Source organism: Odontesthes bonariensis, chromosome 2 (assembly GCF_027942865.1).
Source record: "Odontesthes bonariensis isolate fOdoBon6 chromosome 2, fOdoBon6.hap1, whole genome shotgun sequence".
NCBI lineage: Eukaryota > Metazoa > Chordata > Actinopteri > Atheriniformes > Atherinopsidae > Odontesthes > Odontesthes bonariensis.
Genome location: NC_134507.1, coordinates 8,012,509 through 8,032,048, shown reverse-complemented (window position 1 = coordinate 8,032,048; position 19,540 = coordinate 8,012,509). Strand labels below are relative to the sequence as shown.

The following is a 19,540-nucleotide window of genomic DNA, read 5'->3' as shown; positions in this document are numbered from 1 at the left end:
ACACAAACTTAGAGAGCTGCCTCCGAACTGTTTGATTTATCAGATGGCTTGGATAGAAGCTCAGCTCAGCTCACTTAAACGTCCTGTTTAATACCAGTAGGTAGGCTGTTTAAGCCAAGAACAATAGGCGAGTTTTGAAAATCTCCCACAGATGTTAAAATAATCAATGTACATCCTACATTTTTCTTTATTTTTAATAGTAAGAAAAGAAAAAACAACAGACTCAACAGATTAAAAGTTCAACAGGTCCTCCTGCTTATATTTTGAGGAAAAATTTCTTCCTGTAGAGCAGATAGGCGATGAGCACCCACAGTCCAGTTCCCCACAGGTTCTGCAGTAAAAGCTCCCAGTGGTTCTCCTGGAAGCGCATTTCCCAGCTGAAAGGGAAGTAGAAACCAAGGATAGAGTGGCCAACATACACAAAGATGGAGTTCATCCCTGCAGACAGAGGAGAGAAGGTCATTGGAAAGGATTTCTCAGTTTTAAAGCAAAACATTAGCATTTTTCAAACATGTACTGTTTACATAAGTGTGCGCTCTACACTTTTGCTGGAAAAACTGACAATGCAACTATTTTTTTACAGCATGCTGGGTGAAAATCCAGAAGGTTTTTATCGCATCCCAATCACAAGGAGACAAATAACAGGAAGAAAAACTGCTGGAATAGTGATTACAAACTCCATCACACACTCAAATACACTCCCTTTGTCTCATTTCCCACTTCATGCATTCTCAATTCCTCTCCTCACTCCTTACTTCCTCCCACCTCAGAAATGAGCATGGGAGACTTGAAAAAGACAACACGAGAGAAAAGTAAAGGTAATAAGAGTTTTAAAATTCAACCATCAGCACCCTCAACTTTAAATCAACTGTTTAAAGTCATTGTTAATTAAATGCTGTTGCCAAGCTGCACCATCTGTTGTTCTGTGACAGTTTTATGATTTCAGTCACATGAGCATTAAAGGTGCTTACGATAATGTACATATAAACTTTAAATCAAATTGAAATGTTTGTAGTTGCATATGAACAGGGAGGGAACTTGTCCTGCTGATTGTCTGCGATACCAGAATTTAGTTTGTTTAGTAAAAACATGAGACTAAAACCCAGATTCAAAGCCAGTGATGTCTATGCTATATTTACACTAATATGTTTTCATTTCAGCTCAGCAATCTATGTCCAGAAAAGCATTTTAGTTCTGTTTAAGAAACTCTCCATCCAAACTGCTGGGCCTGGAACCCCTTTACATAATCATGTGCATGCACCGGGCGGCTACATGTCAGTGAACAGATGTCAGATGACGCTGCGGCTATGATATCAGCATTTTATTAGAGCAGAGCGACAGAAATCAAATGCTTTCAGCAACCACGAGTTGACATGAAGTCTTAATTGGCTTATTTCAAATGAAAGAGAATCAGAAGAATATGTGAATAAGGGAAATTTTAATGGGAATTCTGTTTTTTTTTTATTACAAAAAGAGATCTAGGCCCTATTTAAGTCTACTTGGGAACATTTGTTCAGGGTGGATTGGATCCCCAGCAGCGTTCTCTGTGTCTCTTTGTCTAGGTTTGAGAAGATCAACTTTTGTACAATTTCAGTTGGACTAAAATGTTTACGTGCATTTTAAATAGTCTGTATTTTGGTCGGACCAAGACAATAATATTTTTTCAAAGTGCCATGTATATGTGTCTAACTTTGCACCTACCCAAAAGAACTCCAGGAACGAGTTTTGGTGTGGACAGACAGAAACGGAGACTTTTGGAAACGATGCGTTTAGTCTGACCTTCCCTGATTTTCCTCACAGACTCATCAAAGAATAAAAGAAGGCTGTAGATCATGACGCTTTTTTAATAGTGCCAACACACGTCAAATTAGATTTGGCAGATAACAGAACTAACGCGCTTGTCTGGACAGAGATGGTGATTATTTCAATACCACGTTTTAAAATGAAAACACAATACTGTGGAAGCAGGCAAATACGTCATTATAAAGCGGTGAGTGTCTTTGTTCACGTATAAACAGTACCTGGGTAAATGAAGGGTTGTCCGCCCCACCAGCCCTTCATATCAGTCACAAAGTACACGCCTCCGAGCAGCAGGAAAGAGAAAGAGCCCATGCACAACACAAAGGACAATGACCTGGAGAAACAGACTATCAGTAACACTTTACAACAACAGCCACATTTTACTCTGTCCATGTGGGCATCACTAAAATGTTAGCAGTTTGGTGTGAACAAGGGTGTAAACACAGTCAGTCCATCAATCCTGTGCTGCAGATAAATAACACCCAGGGTGTCGAGCCAATGCAGCAAACTGTGGGACTGTTTGGACGAAGGCATCAGCAGCGCATCTTTGGCATATGCCCTGTGGAGCTGTGCCAGCCAGCCATGTCCCTGTCTGTTCCTAAGTGCAAGAATGTTTGATGAAATATCATCTAATGTAATATGGCTGCCTCCCAGAGCCTCCTAGCAGCAAGCTTTCTTTTATTTTTTTAATCGCAGCTGAAGTGGGGCCAAAAAAGGACTCTTGGCCGAGAGTTAATTACCTCTAGACATCCAGGCAGGGACTCGTACTCAAGAGCTCAATAACCTGTGTATGATGAACTGCCTATAAAAGCTGGGCAGGTACAGTAATAGCGAGGGATGAGCATGGTGTTAGTGGGGGGCCCCTGAGGAACATCATGAGAAATTTGCTTACACATCACAGATGTAATGGTATTCTTCCTGCTATCATTAAAGTGATTCACATCATTTTAGGGGAATCATTTAGGGGTGGGGGTGGACCAGATGCACAAGTTGCACCTTTTTCATGCTAAATCACTCCAAGCATTTATAAAGGAGCTGTGCTTTGTTATACCAAATAGGCTTTTGGTAGTTTTGGGGGCATTTAGACTGCGCTGCACATTTTAATCCCTTTCTTTCACACAGAACTGGAAAAATATGTGTTAAGTGCTTCTGGGGTGAAGAGGACACAGGATTCTGTATTTTGCTGGAAGAGTGATCATGTTGGGCGGATGTATAACTACTCCACCTCACACTCCCGGCTACCCGGGTGATTATTTACAGTCATAGCTGCCGTTGGAGGTAAGTAAACGCGTGTTTTAGCAGGCTTGATTTGTGCCTGTTGGAAACCATCCTTTTCTTTTGTGAGGAAAAGTGGCTGGATTTAGAGGGTCAGGAAGCACTTACCAAAGGTTTTTATTGACAGGTATAAATCCTCCGTCTCGCGTGCACTTAGAAAGGATGGCTGCAGAGATTCCCTGAGGGTGGAAATGAAACAGATTTCAAATCGATGGAGAACGATAAAGCAATCTGCGTTGGGCTACTCGAACGTTAGACAACAGATAGCGAGTCCAGCAGATTAACCGATTATCTGAGAGTCAGATGAGAAAGGTGCATCAAGTCACACCAGCCCACGCACACACAAACACAAACACACAGTGTCGGGCAACAAAGGACAATTTGATCACCCAAACCAAAACATTAAGCTAGAACCCAACACTTTGTGTTTCTTTAAAACTCTTTGGTCTTCTTTACTCGCAATACATAGAAAGTGCATATGATCTGATGGGCTCTGCATCAGTAATCGCTTTTATTGTCTCATTTATTCACCTTTACATGTGATTTAGATACATGAGGAAACGCTTTGTGCACCAGAGAGAAACCCAGGGCAGTGGATCAAAATCCAAACACGCTCGTTAGGTGGATATCCATCATGTGTATAGATGGCAGAATCGATGGTGTGGAAATAGCCTAGCTGGGGCTGGACTGAACCTCCAGGCTATCCAGGCCGCAGGATGTGGGATGGGGCTGGTATGTGGGGCAACCGCTCAATTTCAATCTCACACTTCTGAAGCCTGATCGTTGAGCTTTAATTAACTGGGTCTGTTGTTTATTACGAGGAAGATGCATGGCCGCCCCAATATCTGTCTGCTACAGAAATCACAACCCAGAGACCTGCGGAGTGAACCCCAGCTTGTTGTTTACTGTATCAACACTTCCTCGTTCTTTGTGGACCTGCTGAGCTTAAGAACAATCCTGTGGTCGAGCGCATGCAGCGTAGATCCCCCTCCTTCACCGAGGAGATCTGCTAATGTCAAGAACACATGTGTGGAACAAGAGGCTCTGCTTCCGGGCTCCAGTGTGAGCTGAAATTGTGTTAGAAAAGTCAATATCAAGAGCAGGCCAATCACTAAAACTAATTTTGTCTTCTGTGTTGGTGAAAAAAAAAAGAAACAGAACTAAAAATAGATTTAATCACTGAAAGTAAAGAACAAGGGCAAATATGAATGTGAGGAACACGTGAGATGATTTTCAGCGGCGTTCATTCGTGATCTGTATCTGTTCTAAAATCAATAAAAACAGCCTCTCTGTCAACCGTTGCAATGTGAGGGAAATCTATTTTATTTGGACTCTCTGTTTCAGTTTACCACAATTTTAAGTCCCTGTATTGATCCATCTCTAAGCACTGTATGATCCTGAATATGTCACCTCCAACATCATAATCGTGAGTTGCATTCGCAGCATCTCTGTTGTGTTAACTTTCACACCATGAGACACAACCGGAGACACACAAAAACCTAATATTTATTTATTCCTACTTGTGTTCCTTTATCACTCTGTGCCTCCGGGAGAAGCCAAATGGATCTAATTCATTTCACCTCCCTCCAGCCATTCACAGCCCAATGATGGTCAATAAGATTCAAAACCTGGAGACGTAATGGGGGAGATTTGTCATTTAAGAATTGAGGTTAATGGCATTAAACTCTCACAAGAGAATTTGCTATTTTTTTCTCTGACGCATAAGCAGAACCTTTGTCCCGATTCACAGACAAAAAAACTGCCCTGTTTTTGGGCTTTTGGCCTCTTTGCATTCAGATTAGTACATAATTACTCGTAAACTTGCATGTTAAGGATCCATGTTATTGTGAACATTTTACCATTCCAGTGTTAACATTTAGTCCAAAGCACTGCTGGGCTGAAATCAACCTGGTCCAAAGAGAAAAATGTCCCTCTTTTCCTTTTTTTGGGAAACACAGATGTGGACACTATTATCTCAACAATTTCCGAGAAAGGCTCCAGCAGAATTCACAAGTGTGTTCATTATCTTACATGAATATGTGTCACGAGTGGATCTTTGTCCAGAGGACATATCTTCAGTCTCCTGTGAGTCCTGAATGGAAAACATTTTTGTTGATGTTGCTCTTATTTATTTTTGTTCTTTTTCACTGTTTGGTTAGGCACCAAAACACCTCGACTCTGTGTAAAACGCGTCCTTTGAAGATCTCACACGATGCTCACAAAGCATCACTCATCAAGGAGGGACAGATAGGAGGTTTGTGACCTAGAAATGTCCTGGATCTAAGTATGTGGGCTTTCCCAACATACAAATTGGAAATGGTTAATGCTGGTATACAGCCTCAAAGAGATGTGGGTGTGGCTGCAGACTCTGATTTCTTACATGTTTAGGTTTTTTAATTGCTTTTAGGTAGGATGGACCAGCTGACAAAACATTACTGGTGTGGACCTCTAAAGTCTGCTTAGATATTGTACCTGATGTTGAAGTTTGAAGGCTAGATGTAATTTACTGATAATGAATTGTTTCCTTATACGAGGAACCTCCAGCTTGGTTTCAACACATAAGTCAGATAAATAAACCTCATACAGTTAAACATAACAGTTTAGACTCTAAAACCGGATCCAAAGCTTTACAGAAAGCACAGAATAATACACAAGGCCAACTTATTCCTGTTCCGTCCCCCCCTCCTCTGACTAGGTCTACCCCTCTTTTCATCACGCACAGTTTGGTTTCAAAGGCAGGGGGATGAAGACAGCTCCTGCAGCTCCATCATCGCTCCAGGTCACAGGGCTGCCCGTTCAGGATGTCTGCCTCCACGGCAAGTGGGCTCCTACTAACCCTGTTTCACAAACGAGCTGCGTCTGCATCTCAGCGCATGCACATAAAAACAGTAGCCAAACGCAGTCCTGCACAGCCTGGCCTTTTATTCATGGCTGCCTCCTGGCCTTGTTAGAGCAGACTAGCAGCCTCCTGTCACAGGTTTAGAAATGCAAAACAAGTCATCTCCTGTAACACTCGCCTCCTCCCTGAGGGACATAGCTCCCCTCTAAATGAAACAGAGTCCAGCCTGGCTCTTTTTGTGCTTTCAGACCACCCAGAAATAGTACAAATCTAAAACGGATACAACCTCATAAAAGACCGAACTTTTTATCCGTTATTTGAAAGATCCGTTGTTTGGTCTCTTCGTAAAGGCTTTTCATGCAGGTACCTAAATCAATCGCGCTCTTCTTGCAGTGGACTGTAAATGATATGCAGAACTCTTCTAATCTAAAACCACATGTGAGGCTCAGACAGGCAACGGGAGACAGTATGTATCCCCCTGAGGTGCTGGATACCCACGTCTTCCCGGAAACACAGACACACATGGATGTTGTTTAATTGTACTGAGATCACACACATCTCCTCTGCTAAGTCCTGTTAATGAATGGCTTCGGAAGCTATGACTAATACCCGAGTGGCTGGAAAACACATAGCAGAGTCTACCTGCAAGATGGAGTAAAACATCCAGACCATAAAAGCGCTCAGCTCCGCATGAGTCACAGCTGTAGGACAATGTTTTAAGTGATTTGCTGTCTTGGTTTTAAATTGTCAATTGACTTTTACACTAATTTTTTTTACCAGCTGTGTTTCTATCCTCCACATGGTGTAACGTACCAGAATGACGGCCCACACTAGGTATCGACAGAGGATGTGTATGTTCTTCCTTTTGTAGAAAAGGATAATCTTCCCCGCCTGTGAAAAAAAAGAGGCAGCGATCAGCTCAGACACCACAACTCGCTCACTCATACAGTTAATGAGGAATACCACGCAAACACCAACACCCAGCATGTCCGGGTATTTGGCCTTGGGTAACCAAATAGTCCTGGGATGTGGCTGTCGATGCTGCGTCCCTGATGTGGCGGTCACATTTCTTCCATCCCGTGGAGCCAGATGTGGCGTGTAAGTCATCCGCACCCTCTGATTAATTTGGTGATGATGAATGTGTTTCAGCTGAAACGTTCGCATGGACGAACACAGAAGAGGGCAGCGGACACCTGGCGTGTCGTCTAAGACCCGCTGACTGAAGGGCTCAGAGCTAACCGCCCACCGGGAATTAAGCAATGTGGCTGCTTTTGCATGGCAACTTCCCACAGCCAAAATGATTATCAGGGACACTGTCGCCTTCAGAAATTCAGCTCTAAAGACCAAAATCTTTCCACTGACTTTCTGATGAATGAATCAATAAAGCAGGGCAGCTGTGCACTCACATGGAGGCAGGAAATGTTTACTTTTAAAATCTGTATGCATTATGGTTTTATTAACATTTAAACAAACGAAAGCCTGAACATTTGTATAAATGCATCTATATTAACATGGGAGAGGATACACTGGACAAGTGTGCATCTGTTAGAAGAAAAGAAGGCTGCTCTTAGCCAATCAGGGATCAGTATTGTGATGACATACCAGACAGTTTTACAAAAAGTTTCAAAATAAGTGTTGGTAATACACAAAGGACTGAAAATATCTAGGTGTTGTCTTGGATACCCGATTAAAAACTGTGACACATGTAAGAAAAGAACTCGATTCTCTTCCTATCGCTCAATTTCACATGCATATGATGCATGTTTTTTGTACCTTTCTCACCTGGCTTTAGGCCCTACAGTGTAGAGGACCAGGCAACACAATCATCGGAGAAACACTTTAATGTCTTCTTCCAAATAAACTACAACATTAAACAACCATAAAGCTTTCAGCACTAGGGCAAACAGTTGCTTAAACTAAAGCAAATCTAACTACACTGACATACATCAGTCCACATACAGTAACACACATATACAGTACGTGTTTTTCTTACATGTGGTCTTCTGTTATTATTCTCGATTGTTAGTGGTAGTAATAAGGGTTGTTAGCTCTGTGTTGAAGGTTTATTCCCTTTTGGCTCTGGGTTGGATGAACTCCAAAATTGTTTTGAAGTGCCCTTATAAGCCAGCACAGACTGATGGGCAGCAACAACTGCTTCTCTAAGACCATTGTTGATGTCTTTCCTCCTTGGGATTGTGTTAACACACACCTGAATGCTCCAGACCAGCAAGCAGACTAAACTTCTGCTCTTTATGGAGGTGCTCACACTTCCCGAGCATCTGTTAATCAGGTGGATTAGCAGCACCTAACTGCTACTTACTCTTAATTCCTTTGAATGCAGTAAAGGTGTTTTCTTAGTTTTTCCACATAATTCTTATGTATTTTTGCTTAGTTTTCATTAAATGCTTAATATATGTTATGTGTTAATATTGTCTGAGGTTGTATTTAATTTTAAGATATATTGTAAGATAATTTTTTCTTATATCCTGATACATAAAACCTCAGAACTACCATAAATGTGGCACCTATACTTACCATAGTGGCATATATATAGTTTTTTTGTTTGTTTTTATTAAATCTTTATGCCTCTTTTACAGCATTGTTACTCGTAATGATTTTTCTTGTTTGCAACTGGTTTTTCTGTACTGATCTATCGATATGATGAACTAGCATTAATGCAAAAAAATCTACATTTTTCTGTTTTCTGATTCAAGTACAGAGGTGGAGAAAGAAAGGTTCAATATTTAATGATCAACTTTTGATCTATAAGCAAATTGCGTAATCTTTGATTCATCATTCAAAAATACACTTGTGCTGCTCGCTGTGAAAGTTAGGACAAACAAATGATCTGGCTTACCTGCATCCCCAGAAATCCCATCACAATGGAGTTGATTGTACCCAGAACCCCCTCTGGGTCAAAGGGCTGCACAGTTTTATACAATTCCTGGGAAAAAAATCAAATAAAAGTGAGAGAGACAGAGAGAACTGGCAAGTTTATCTACAGCATATTTTTGTACAAACATGTGATTTATTAGTACATAGAAAAGTTACTTACTTTGCACGAGGGGTATCTGTACATGTTATCACCAAATATCCATCTATCAATGTGTCCTGCCGCGCCTCCAGTGCAATTTGGATAAAGACCGCCATCCCCAATTCCACCAGCTCCCAAATACCCTCTGATAACAAACAAGAATAAGAATAATGAATTATAGATATGAATAGGGATTTTTTTTTTAAACTATTTTTTTAAAAGTACAACACAAAGATTCAGACAAATAAATCTAAGTCTTCCATCTAACACAAAGGGTCACATCTGGTTTTTCAGTTCTGAAAGGCAGTTGTGTCTTGACATTAATTCATCATAAATCCCCACATTGTAGTAAAAAAAACTAAGCAGTTACTATTGCTACTGCTACTATTCACACTACTATTCAAACTCACAATATTCTAAACCTGATGCCTTACAGGATCACAGAGATAAGGGGGAGGGGGGCAGAAGACACAGAGCGAGGAAGATGGATCCCCTGCCTCCCCTCGTCTTACTGCACACGACAAACTGAGATTGGCTAATTATACCCTCTGAAGCATTCACCACAGGCCCATAAATCACGGTATTTCATAATACCTGCAACAAAAGGTGCACACGAACACCTCCACTACCGAGCAACAGCCCTAGATGGAAATTATCCCAGGATAAAATGTATCCTTCTAACATACATGTGTACAGCGGGAATAATGACCACAGTGGACTTGAAAAGTGATATGAGCGCTTCTTCTGGTCTTACGTTGGGCAGTTGGGTACGGGCATGAGGAAAGTGATGCACAGCCACAAAGTCTCCAGCAGGACGATAATCAGCCACTGTGGCCAATACAGGATGACATCCTGGGCAGGGTTCCACCAATGATCCTGCATGCACACAAGTTATTTTTGTAGCCACCAAACTTTTCATTCAACTTCAGAGATAGCATTGTTGACCTATCTGATTCAGTTTAGTTAATCATTTATTTGGACCAAATATTCACTTTTTCAGAACCCCTGACTATTTATCTAGCAGAGTCATAAGGCGAAAGCATCCATTTGTCCAACATTTTGTATTTAGAGCATCTCATCACGCTAACACACTAACGTAAGATGGTGAAAATGACAAACATTTGCCTCCACCACCTGCTGATCCTCACTGTGCTGGATCGCGACAAAGCTGTAAGCGTTGCTTTAGACCCTTTAGGTCTGTAAAAAGCGCTGTGTCAGGTTGGACCTTTGCTGTCTTTTTCACTTGTTTGTAATGACTGACGAAAGAGAACTTGACAGAAGTGCTCACCGCACTCAGAGGGATTTCTTTCTGGCCCCAGAAAGTCTGAAGGAGAGACAGAACAAAGTAGGTGAAGGCCAGACGCTGCAGCACTCCAGGGATCCTCAGCCAGGACAAAGACACTGGAACACAGCCAGCAACACACAGCAGAATCACTTACAACAATACAGTGCAAACTTCTTTTTGTTTTCTATACATATAGGCTAGTATGAATGTGAAGTTTTCACAAGGTGTAGCTATGACAACCCAATGAAAGCAATCATCTTTTCGACTGTACAGCTACTATATCCTGCAGCTGAGGGGCGGTGGGATCCACCTTCAGGATATGGAAATGTCAAGAATGTGGCACGCTAATCAAAGATTCCCAGTTATCTCTTGGTCTCTACAAATTGCGACGGATAAAAAATGGCTCCAAGTTGAGAGATTGATGGTGATCTACACATTAGTTAATTGGAAACCTCTTTGTCACACAAAGTGCTGTAAAAACAATATGATAGCGATCATTGATCCCAACAAATCAAATAAGAAGCGGATATCCCTCCTTTCGCAGGAAAAGAGGAAGCTCTTACTGATGACACTTTAGTTAGATATGCAGGTTACACCCCTACAAAGATAATTTACTGTTCTGTCCTTCCTCTAAACTGTCACCCATCTACAGTCTTAAAGTACACTGGAGCAAATTGTATCTTGTTCCAATGTTTGGTGAATTTATGCTTTCTTTCTTTTCCTTTCTTTTTTAGAACAACACCCCCTATGACGTTCAATAGCATTTGCGGGAAAACCGTGTTGTCTGCTTCTAATGTCTGAGCACATTCAGGGCTGGATTCAGTAAAATCGTTTCATACGTCAAAGTCAGCAGACCTTCAAAAGCCTCCAGAAAGTAGAAAAGAGAGCAAACGACTCAGGCACCTCAGCAGCATATAGGTTGAGTCAAACAGTCTAAAGTCACTGTCGTCTCATTTATCTTTTCTTGTTGGCTTTCACCATCAGTCAAAAAGGAAGCACCGTCAAATAGTCAGAAATCATGCCCTCACTTTCATAAAACAACAGTTTACGAAGTGACTGGATCTAAACTTGAATTCACAGCCATATTTGTTTAAGCTTCTCTAAAAGGTGTTTCTACAACTCAATCTCAAATAAGTTCATTCAATCAATTGCTTTTTTATTGCTTATTGGAATTTTTCTCAGGAAACACAGGTTTCAAGGTCTTGATTTGACACTCCTTTGACTATTATTTAGACATGTGACCACAGCTGGATTCTTTTGAAATCACTCACAACTTAACGAAGGTCAACACCTTTTTCGCTCTCATCTGACATTAAAAGGGTTTAGCATATTGAGCCGATGGGACTCCATTCTCTTATTAGATCAAACCCGGGACTGAATAGTCGAGGACGTCCTTGGAGACGGAGGGCAGAGCTTCAGTTTATGGTAAAAGTCACGGCGCTCTTATGATCAGCTCCAGCAGCAGAGTCCACCAACAGCAGCTGCATGCGTGGAGCTGAAGGCTGTAACTCTATCTGTTTGTAATTGTCCATTACCACAGCGCTTGTTTTTGCTCAATCTGCTGCTGTTAAACGTCCCCTGGTGCTGGGTTTTGAGACTGCACACACAACAACAATATTTTCGTTAACCTAGTTATACAGACATCCACCCAGGAAAGTCCATTAGCACCAGCGATGGCTAATGTGTGAAGGGCGCCCTGTGCATCCCAAGTGGACGGTAAAATAAGGATTTTCAGCAGTACTCCCCTTGTAAGCCCTAGCTCCGCCCAGGAGCTTTGGCTTTTATCACATATGTGGAGATTAAGACGTTTAAGATTTCTGTCAAAAAGCAAAAGATAGTGTAAGGAAAAGCCAGAGGAAGATCACATCTGGTGTTGTTACTGAAAAATAAAAGTCATGACTTGCATAGCTAATCATGAAATAAATGACTGAAAAATCTAATTAAAGAATCTCTGTCTGATAATCCTAATGAGACTGCAAACTTAGTTTGTGTGCAAGATTAATTTTCCACATCAACAGGTGCATCACCACAAAGAAAGCAAAAAAAACTGCCTCCATCCGATCCCCACTGCTGCACAAGAGGACATATCATCAGACATGTCTGTGTTTAGCAATTGGCCCAATATGGAGCAAACAAACTACAGAACTAACACATGCAGTCAATTTTAACAAGGTTTTCCTTCCATTGTCTGCCATTTGGCTGCATATTTGGCACATACGTGGTCCGTCTCTTGGAGAGTAGTTGAGAAAGCAGAAGCCCAGAATCATTAGCACGACTGTTCTCCAGGTGATTTTTCGCAGCAGCTGCAGGCGGGTAACTCCTCTCCTCTGCATGGAGCTGAAAGCCAAAACCACTGAAGTCCCAATTATAAACACGAACCTGGCAGACACAACAACATTACATTATTTACATTATACATCATTCCATTCTTCAAACTTAGGTTAGAGTACGGTAGATGTTGGATACCCACCATGGCATGACAAGATCTCCCACGGCTAGACCTGCAACAAATTCAGAAGCACAAGATGAATATCACTACATTTGAACAGATTTCACATTTACTTGACTTTGACGGCATCATACAAGGTCTACATAACCTAGCAATCCAGTAAGACAATTTGATAATTATATAACATATCTTCAAAATGATGCTTTTGTCATCAATCTTTCCATTTTGATAAAAAAAACACCTTTGTAAATGTGGCACGGAGACTATTAGAAAGTCTGAATTAAGAACACCCCTAAGCAATGAAATGCACGTCATAAAGTCAGTAAGTACAACCTTAGATTAACAACACATGATGTATACGTTATATACATTGTGTAATTAGTTATTCAACAAAAGCTAAGCTAAAATGCAGAAGCAGTGTGTGAAAAACTAAATATGCCCCATTATTCAGTCGCTTGTAGAACTGTCTTGAGCAGCAATAACTGAGGTAACAATTGTCATCCCAAGGTGAATGTTCCTCAGTCCCCGTCTCCCTCCAAAGCCTCCGCCCATGTTCTTCCAGCTATCACTCAAACTATCATCTCTCCTCTTGGTTATCTCCCACTGGTTGTATATGACAATGGACGTCTCATCACACTTTTGATTTGGCTTGTATGAAAAATGGCATCCTGTGTGTGTGACTGCATTTATCATAATTAGTGACGACTGGTCAGACAATGCCGCGGACATAATGAAGAGTGTTGCCTCTGATTAACAGCTTTAGGCCCCATGCGAGGCACAGGCTTGATTTTGTTTCCTTTGGGAATTCGTGCATGTCTTGTTCTTCACTTAACCATTCCAGGGTGCGTGTTGAAGGAACCAGTAGCCTCCTCCACCATAGTTCACAAACACCATCACTGTGAGGGAAAACCTGCAAAGACATCGCACAAATGAGAACAGACTATAGAATACGGCTGTAAATAGGTTCAAATGAGTTTCAATCGGGTACAAGTAAAGATGCCATTAAGAAAATGTGTGCGTGAGCTTTTGGTTTAAAAAAGAACAACATAGGAACGTGAAATTCACAATGATACAACACTTTTCTTCACTTTTCCTGAGAGTTCAACTGCAATACTTTGATTCTAATCGGGTGTTAACTTCTGAAATAAAGTTAGAGATGCCAAATGAGATGCTTTTTCAGTGTGTCCCAACTCCAAAAGCAGGGTAATGCAACCCAAGCATTATGAATCACTCAGGAAATGAACACTTGTCCTCTGGATCTCCTCAAGCAGCTTTGCTGACTAAAGACTTTGCGCCTAATATATGATACACTTTAAAATTTAGCACTGGCCAAGGCTGCTGAAACACAAGCACACGTGATTGAGTGCTTCACTGAATCCGACACTGGAGGGAAAAAGGTGTTTGTGTTGCCTGTCAGAAAACAGGCAGAGGGACATTATGCAACACAAAAAATGCCGGGGAATGCAGCTGGTGGAGATGCAGCTGCACTTAATTGCTTCACCAACTGAAATATGTGAATTTATGCTTTTAGGTGTTATTTAATCCCAAAAAATAAAATCATCTGGGGGTCTTTAGGAGCCATAACGAGGTTTGGACAACCTCTAAGAATGAGACAGTCTGATAAGGTGCCCTGTATCTACCTCTGCCTCCTCTTGTTTTTCTGCCTGGATTCAATTATGAGGTGCACCAAAGCCATTACTGTTCTTTTAGCCCCAACCTGCTGATACAAGATTTTAATCGCTCACTATCATCTCCAAAGGGCTATTAAAGCAGAGTAAACCCTGGTGCGCGTGCGCGTGGGCTCTTTCTCTGTCTCTCACTCATACACGCACATAAACACACAGGCTGTCATTTAAATTTGGACTAACATATCCATTAGTTGCCATAGTGACACAGACAAAGGTTAAATCCCCTGCCAGATGAGACCCGGTGAAAATCACTGCAGTATCACACCTTATTGGCCATCTTTTTAATTAACACACCCTGCTGTCTGATTCTAAATAAGAGCTCCATTACACTGCAAATGCCACGCACATGTGACAATAGAGGACGCTAATTATGAGACGGGGAGATAATAAGTGTTTGATATGATGTCTGGTGAGAAGTTTTTGTTTTTGTGTTGCCGTGGTGTCAAAGATGAAGCAGAGCAGACTTTTTTTCTTGGGTCCTAAACTTCAACTTGCTCATATCCCTTTGAAGCTTCCCACTGAAGATATGTCACCCCACCAACAGATTTATGTCATGTCTGGGAGGGAGAATCTATGATTTATAGCTAACAGATGACGGAGAGACTTGCCTTTCTTGCAGCAGTGACAACTGGTTACGACTCGTTGATAGACACTCAAAGCCTACTTTGATTTGAATCATTTTGCATGCACTACCAATTAGGGGATCAGCTCAGAGGTTTAGCCCTTTGCAAATGGAAAGTAAGACTCTCTCACTACACAGTATCAAATCACCAAATGTGCTGGCCAAATTAAGTGTGTTGACACCCAATCTGGCTGTAATGGATTATAACTTGAGTTAAAATGCCAAGGTAATTTTTTTTCCCCCCCTTGCGTCTAAACATCAGAGCATATCTCAAACTGCATCAGAGGGAAAACTTGGATCTCAGTCAGTATAAGGCACAGAATGATTCAGCCACCTGGCGTTAAATGCGACTCACAGTCCTCGGTTTTACTGTAATAGTTGTTACGTCTGTTGTACGGCTCCACTAACAACTGACAGTGCGATTTTCAACAGTGAGGAAACTGGTGAAAGGCTTTTAGCACTGAGGCGCAAGATTAAAATCCAAATCCTTTTAGAAAAATTAACGTGCAACTGTACCCCACAGTTCTCTGTATATCATGTCAGGGGAGCCTGAGCAATGATCAGAAAAACCTTTCAGCTCAGAAGGAAAAGCCTTTTGCCTTCAGAAATGTCTCAGCATTTATGGCAGATGACTGATGTGTCTGTTCTCTGTAGAAAGTTGTTACTTATCAGGGTTATGGATCATAAGTCACAGAGCTGAGGAGGCACCTGCAGCGTTAATCTTGAGCGCTGAGTCACGGTTTGATTAAGCATGTTGCCAGGTATGAAAAATTTCAGTATCACCATCAGTGCATCAATATGGGATTAGAATCTGTAACCACAGAGAATTTCAGCTAACAAGATTGATATGGACTAAGGCTAGAAGTGTATCTAAGGGGAAATCATATCAAAATGTATCTTTTCTGTGGGCAGATTTAGATGAAAACGTACTTCAGCTTCTAAACCAAGCAAAATTGGAGTGTTTTGAACTCAGCACATCTGCTCAGTGGTTTCAGATGGCTTCTCATCCAAAAGGAAGCCACAGATTGGAAAAGATGCCAGTCGTCTGCTGGATGCTGTTTGTGTGCGGCTGGATTTCCTCTCGCTCTCCGGTTTGGCAGGAGATCTATGGCCCTGTGGATGTGTGCTGATATGTTGACGGTATTATTACATCAATTATTTGGCAAGGGGGAGGTCAAAGCCACACCAGCATCCTGTTTCCAGAGAGACGTGCTTTGTGTCTACCCCCAGGCCACAATTAAGGCTAGCAGGGAGCCCAGATTCAATCACATGCATCACTCCCGTCCAACAGAAACGCTCTGTTCCAAACCCCGAGACGCAATGATATCAGAAATCATGCCCAAAGCTATACCGCCCGATAACAAAAGCTTGGGGGAGCGTGTGGCCAGACTGTGACCCCTGCGTAATTATTCATTATTTTGGGCCTGTAGATCTTCATCATGCCTCAGACAGCTCTAAAAAGGATTAGCATGTGAACGGGCAGCATGTGGTGATAGGCTGATAAACAGGATGATTGTTGATGGCGTACATACCCTCGGAAAGTGTCCAGGGAGAGCAGACGTGATGGTTTAGCTTTGCCCGAATTGTGAGCAGTTTCACAAGCATGTGCCGCTATGGTCATTTCACTGCACCGGAACTAGTTCCAAGAGGAAAAGAAGATTGTGAAGATAAGATAATAAGTTTATTATGGATAGAGTCTCTGGAAATCTATACAGAGAATAAAGTAATTTATCTGTTATACAGCAAAAATCAGTTTTGCTGTATAAGGACAAAGCCTTTTTTACATTCTTCAGTAAGGTAGCTGGAGCACAACATGGTATCAGTACAACTGTCAGATGTCAAAGTGGCTATCGTCTCTCTTATTCTCTCTGTTGACTTAATTAACTTATTCTGTCTCTTTATTAGATGGCAAAACAAGTTTAGAACAGATCATGAATAGCAGTTTTATAAGACTACTGTGGTTCATTTGGAGTCATCTGACAAAACCACCATTCTCTTGAGTCAAAGACAACTTTATGTGCTGTGATTTCAGCAATATGAACCATGATCACTCAGGGAGAAGGTTGGGAGTGGGAGAAAGACTGTTGCCAAGTATTAATAGTGCAGCTTTGTCCTAAATGTCACAAGATTTGTTGCCACTTTTCAAAACAATGTCTTAGTCACAAAGGGTGACTCAGCAACTTGCGTCAATCAAATTAGCAGCACATCAAATGTTCAAGTCTAATTAGCCAATCATGTTTTGCCATTGATAAATACCCACTTTAACAGTTCCCCTGTTGTTCTCTTTTGATGTAGCTTAATGACATCGCACATTTTGCTGGTAGACTGCAGCAATGCACAGAATTCTAAGTATACAATGTGTGGGAACATGACATCTAAAGCTTAACAAGTCTTAATGTTGATATCTTTTTCTCACAAAAGACACTCTTCCTGAATCTCCTCGAACAGCTTTTTTTTTTTGGTCCAGTCTGCTCGTTCATTACTTATCTACATCTGTGTTCAAATAGTTCCCTCCTTCACCGTACAGTCTGCTGTAGTGAGTCAGCATCTGGTCAGCATCTTTTATTTCCATTTGAAACCTTATCTGAAAATTTTCCCTCTCTAAACGGTATACCACAGAGTTAAAATGGAGCGTTTTGGACAGGTGATGAGGTCAGAAGCTGCAGAAATATGTGAAATGAGAAAAATAATGTTTTTCTTACATTAAATTCAATCATTCAGTTCCTGCTTTTACTGGAATCAAAGTTGGTAAGCAGAGAAATGCATCAGAGTAGAGGTATGTAAATCTGATGAGGAAGGATGGAGTTGGAGGGTGAAAATTCTGCACCGGTTCATCTCTGTGAGTGAGCCCTGCTTGTTACATGTGGTCATCTGATCTTTTCAAAGCCAGCTTTGAATTCCCTTTTAGTCTCTTAGGATCATTCTTGCCCCATGCCTAAAAATCCTCAATCAAAATGCTGATTACAAGTCGTCCTATAAGAGCTGAAGAGTTCTGTTAATTGGCATTAAATTCAAAATGACCCTTCACTGTAGCAGTGCTTAATTATGATTATAACTGAAGTTCTGTGTCTTGAAGTGGCAACAGTAATTCAGGTGCCCTCTGTAAAATCTGAATTATATAAAAGTGGGGGGGACAGAGGACATTTTGTAACATAAAATTGCATTACAATCATATACTTGTAGAAGATTACTTGAATATTTTATGAAATTACAATATCAATGAAGGAAGGATCAAAGGATCGAAATGGGTCGTAACTTCCCAAAACTCATTCCTGTTCTGGCTGCTTTTCCCTCTCTGTGAAGGCAGTGTTTCAATGACTCTGGCCTGCTGCCCTCTCAGTTGGATTAGCCTGACTTGCTGGCCTCCGTGAAGCAGTTTAAAGCACCAGAGCAGGAAGACACCAGCACTAATATGTCATGATGGATCTGCGTGCCATCCAGACAGCATATGGAGGCCAGAGACGTCTTGCTTCGTAGAATGAGAGGAGCTATTCATGCTCACCAAAAATACACAGCAGCTCTTGAGATGGAGCAAGATGATTGGACGGATGCGACGCACTACCGCTTCCATGTAAGTCTGCTGTACAACTGGCTCTGCTAACATTTGTATCAATCATTCCATTAGTGTCTCCCAAACGACTTGATGACTGGAGTCTCGGAGCAATTTCGGTATGCATCCCTGCATAGTAGACCGGTGGAAACAACGCAGTGTAACTGCTGGATCAAGGCGATGCTTATGTTTGATTACCAAAGAGCATAAAGTCAATCTTTTTCTGCAGTGTAGAAATAAACTCTTGGCGATTACCAAGCACTTTGACTCTAAACTGTTGAATCCAAACTAAATATTTTTTAAAAAACAAACAAACATGAATCTCCAGACATTTAAAATTTTCTGATCAATTTATGGTTGATCTAAATGTAATAAAACAAATTATATACGTACCATCAAACTCCATTCATCAAAGTCATTCATTTATTTGAATGTTACTCACATTATCCACAGAATGATGTGGACCTTGGCAGCGAACGGTCTCAATCAGCTTTGATGTACAACGCCTCCTGTAAAAAGGGCAAGTTGAGCTGCGTTCTGATGGAGGAGTAATAAGTGCAAGGAGGCATTTTTCTTCTGGATGTTGTGGGGAAATGTTTGTGTACCTGTAGATGTAGGGTACCATAACAGACAAGAGAGCGATTACAGCCAGAAGGAGAGCTGCCACCAGAAGAGCTGGAAGAATAAGAAAAGGAATCATTTGCAAATAGGAAACTGTACAATTAATCCCACTCTACGTCTAGTCAAGAGCTTCATGCTGTACATCTCTCTCAGAATCAGATCTGACTGGGGATAAAAGCGCTGACAGACCAAACTGTCTGCCTCGCTGGCCTCTGGACTCCCCTGTGACTCTCTGTCAGTCAGCCTGTGTCAAAGGAGATCCCACAAGCGACAAACGAGACCCTAATGGGAAAAATCTTGGTTGATCCATCAAAGAGCGATCACTGCTGGTAATCTAACCCTGCAGGCATCTGAAGAGGAAAATGTACGGCTTCAGA

At 41.4% G+C, this 19,540-nt stretch overlaps 1 protein-coding gene across 1 annotated transcript in view; it reads right to left on the bottom strand.

Annotated features, from left to right (window-relative positions):
• Positions 1-256: 256 nt before the first annotated feature.
• LOC142398768 (heparan-alpha-glucosaminide N-acetyltransferase) overlaps positions 257-19,540 on the bottom strand; it is a 25,330-nt gene continuing 6,046 nt past the window's right edge. Inside the window, exons 4-16 of the mRNA XM_075482920.1 lie at positions 19,353-19,407; positions 16,525-16,628; positions 13,516-13,592; positions 12,704-12,734; positions 12,452-12,612; positions 10,237-10,349; positions 9,703-9,824; positions 8,970-9,093; positions 8,772-8,858; positions 6,728-6,805; positions 3,184-3,254; positions 2,022-2,134; positions 257-438 (exon numbers count right to left, since the gene is read on the bottom strand). Of these exons, the coding sequence (XP_075339035.1) occupies positions 257-438; positions 2,022-2,134; positions 3,184-3,254; positions 6,728-6,805; positions 8,772-8,858; positions 8,970-9,093; positions 9,703-9,824; positions 10,237-10,349; positions 12,452-12,612; positions 12,704-12,734; positions 13,516-13,592; positions 16,525-16,628; positions 19,353-19,407 (1,318 nt within the window). The remainder of the gene's footprint in view (positions 439-2,021; positions 2,135-3,183; positions 3,255-6,727; positions 6,806-8,771; positions 8,859-8,969; positions 9,094-9,702; positions 9,825-10,236; positions 10,350-12,451; positions 12,613-12,703; positions 12,735-13,515; positions 13,593-16,524; positions 16,629-19,352; positions 19,408-19,540) is intronic.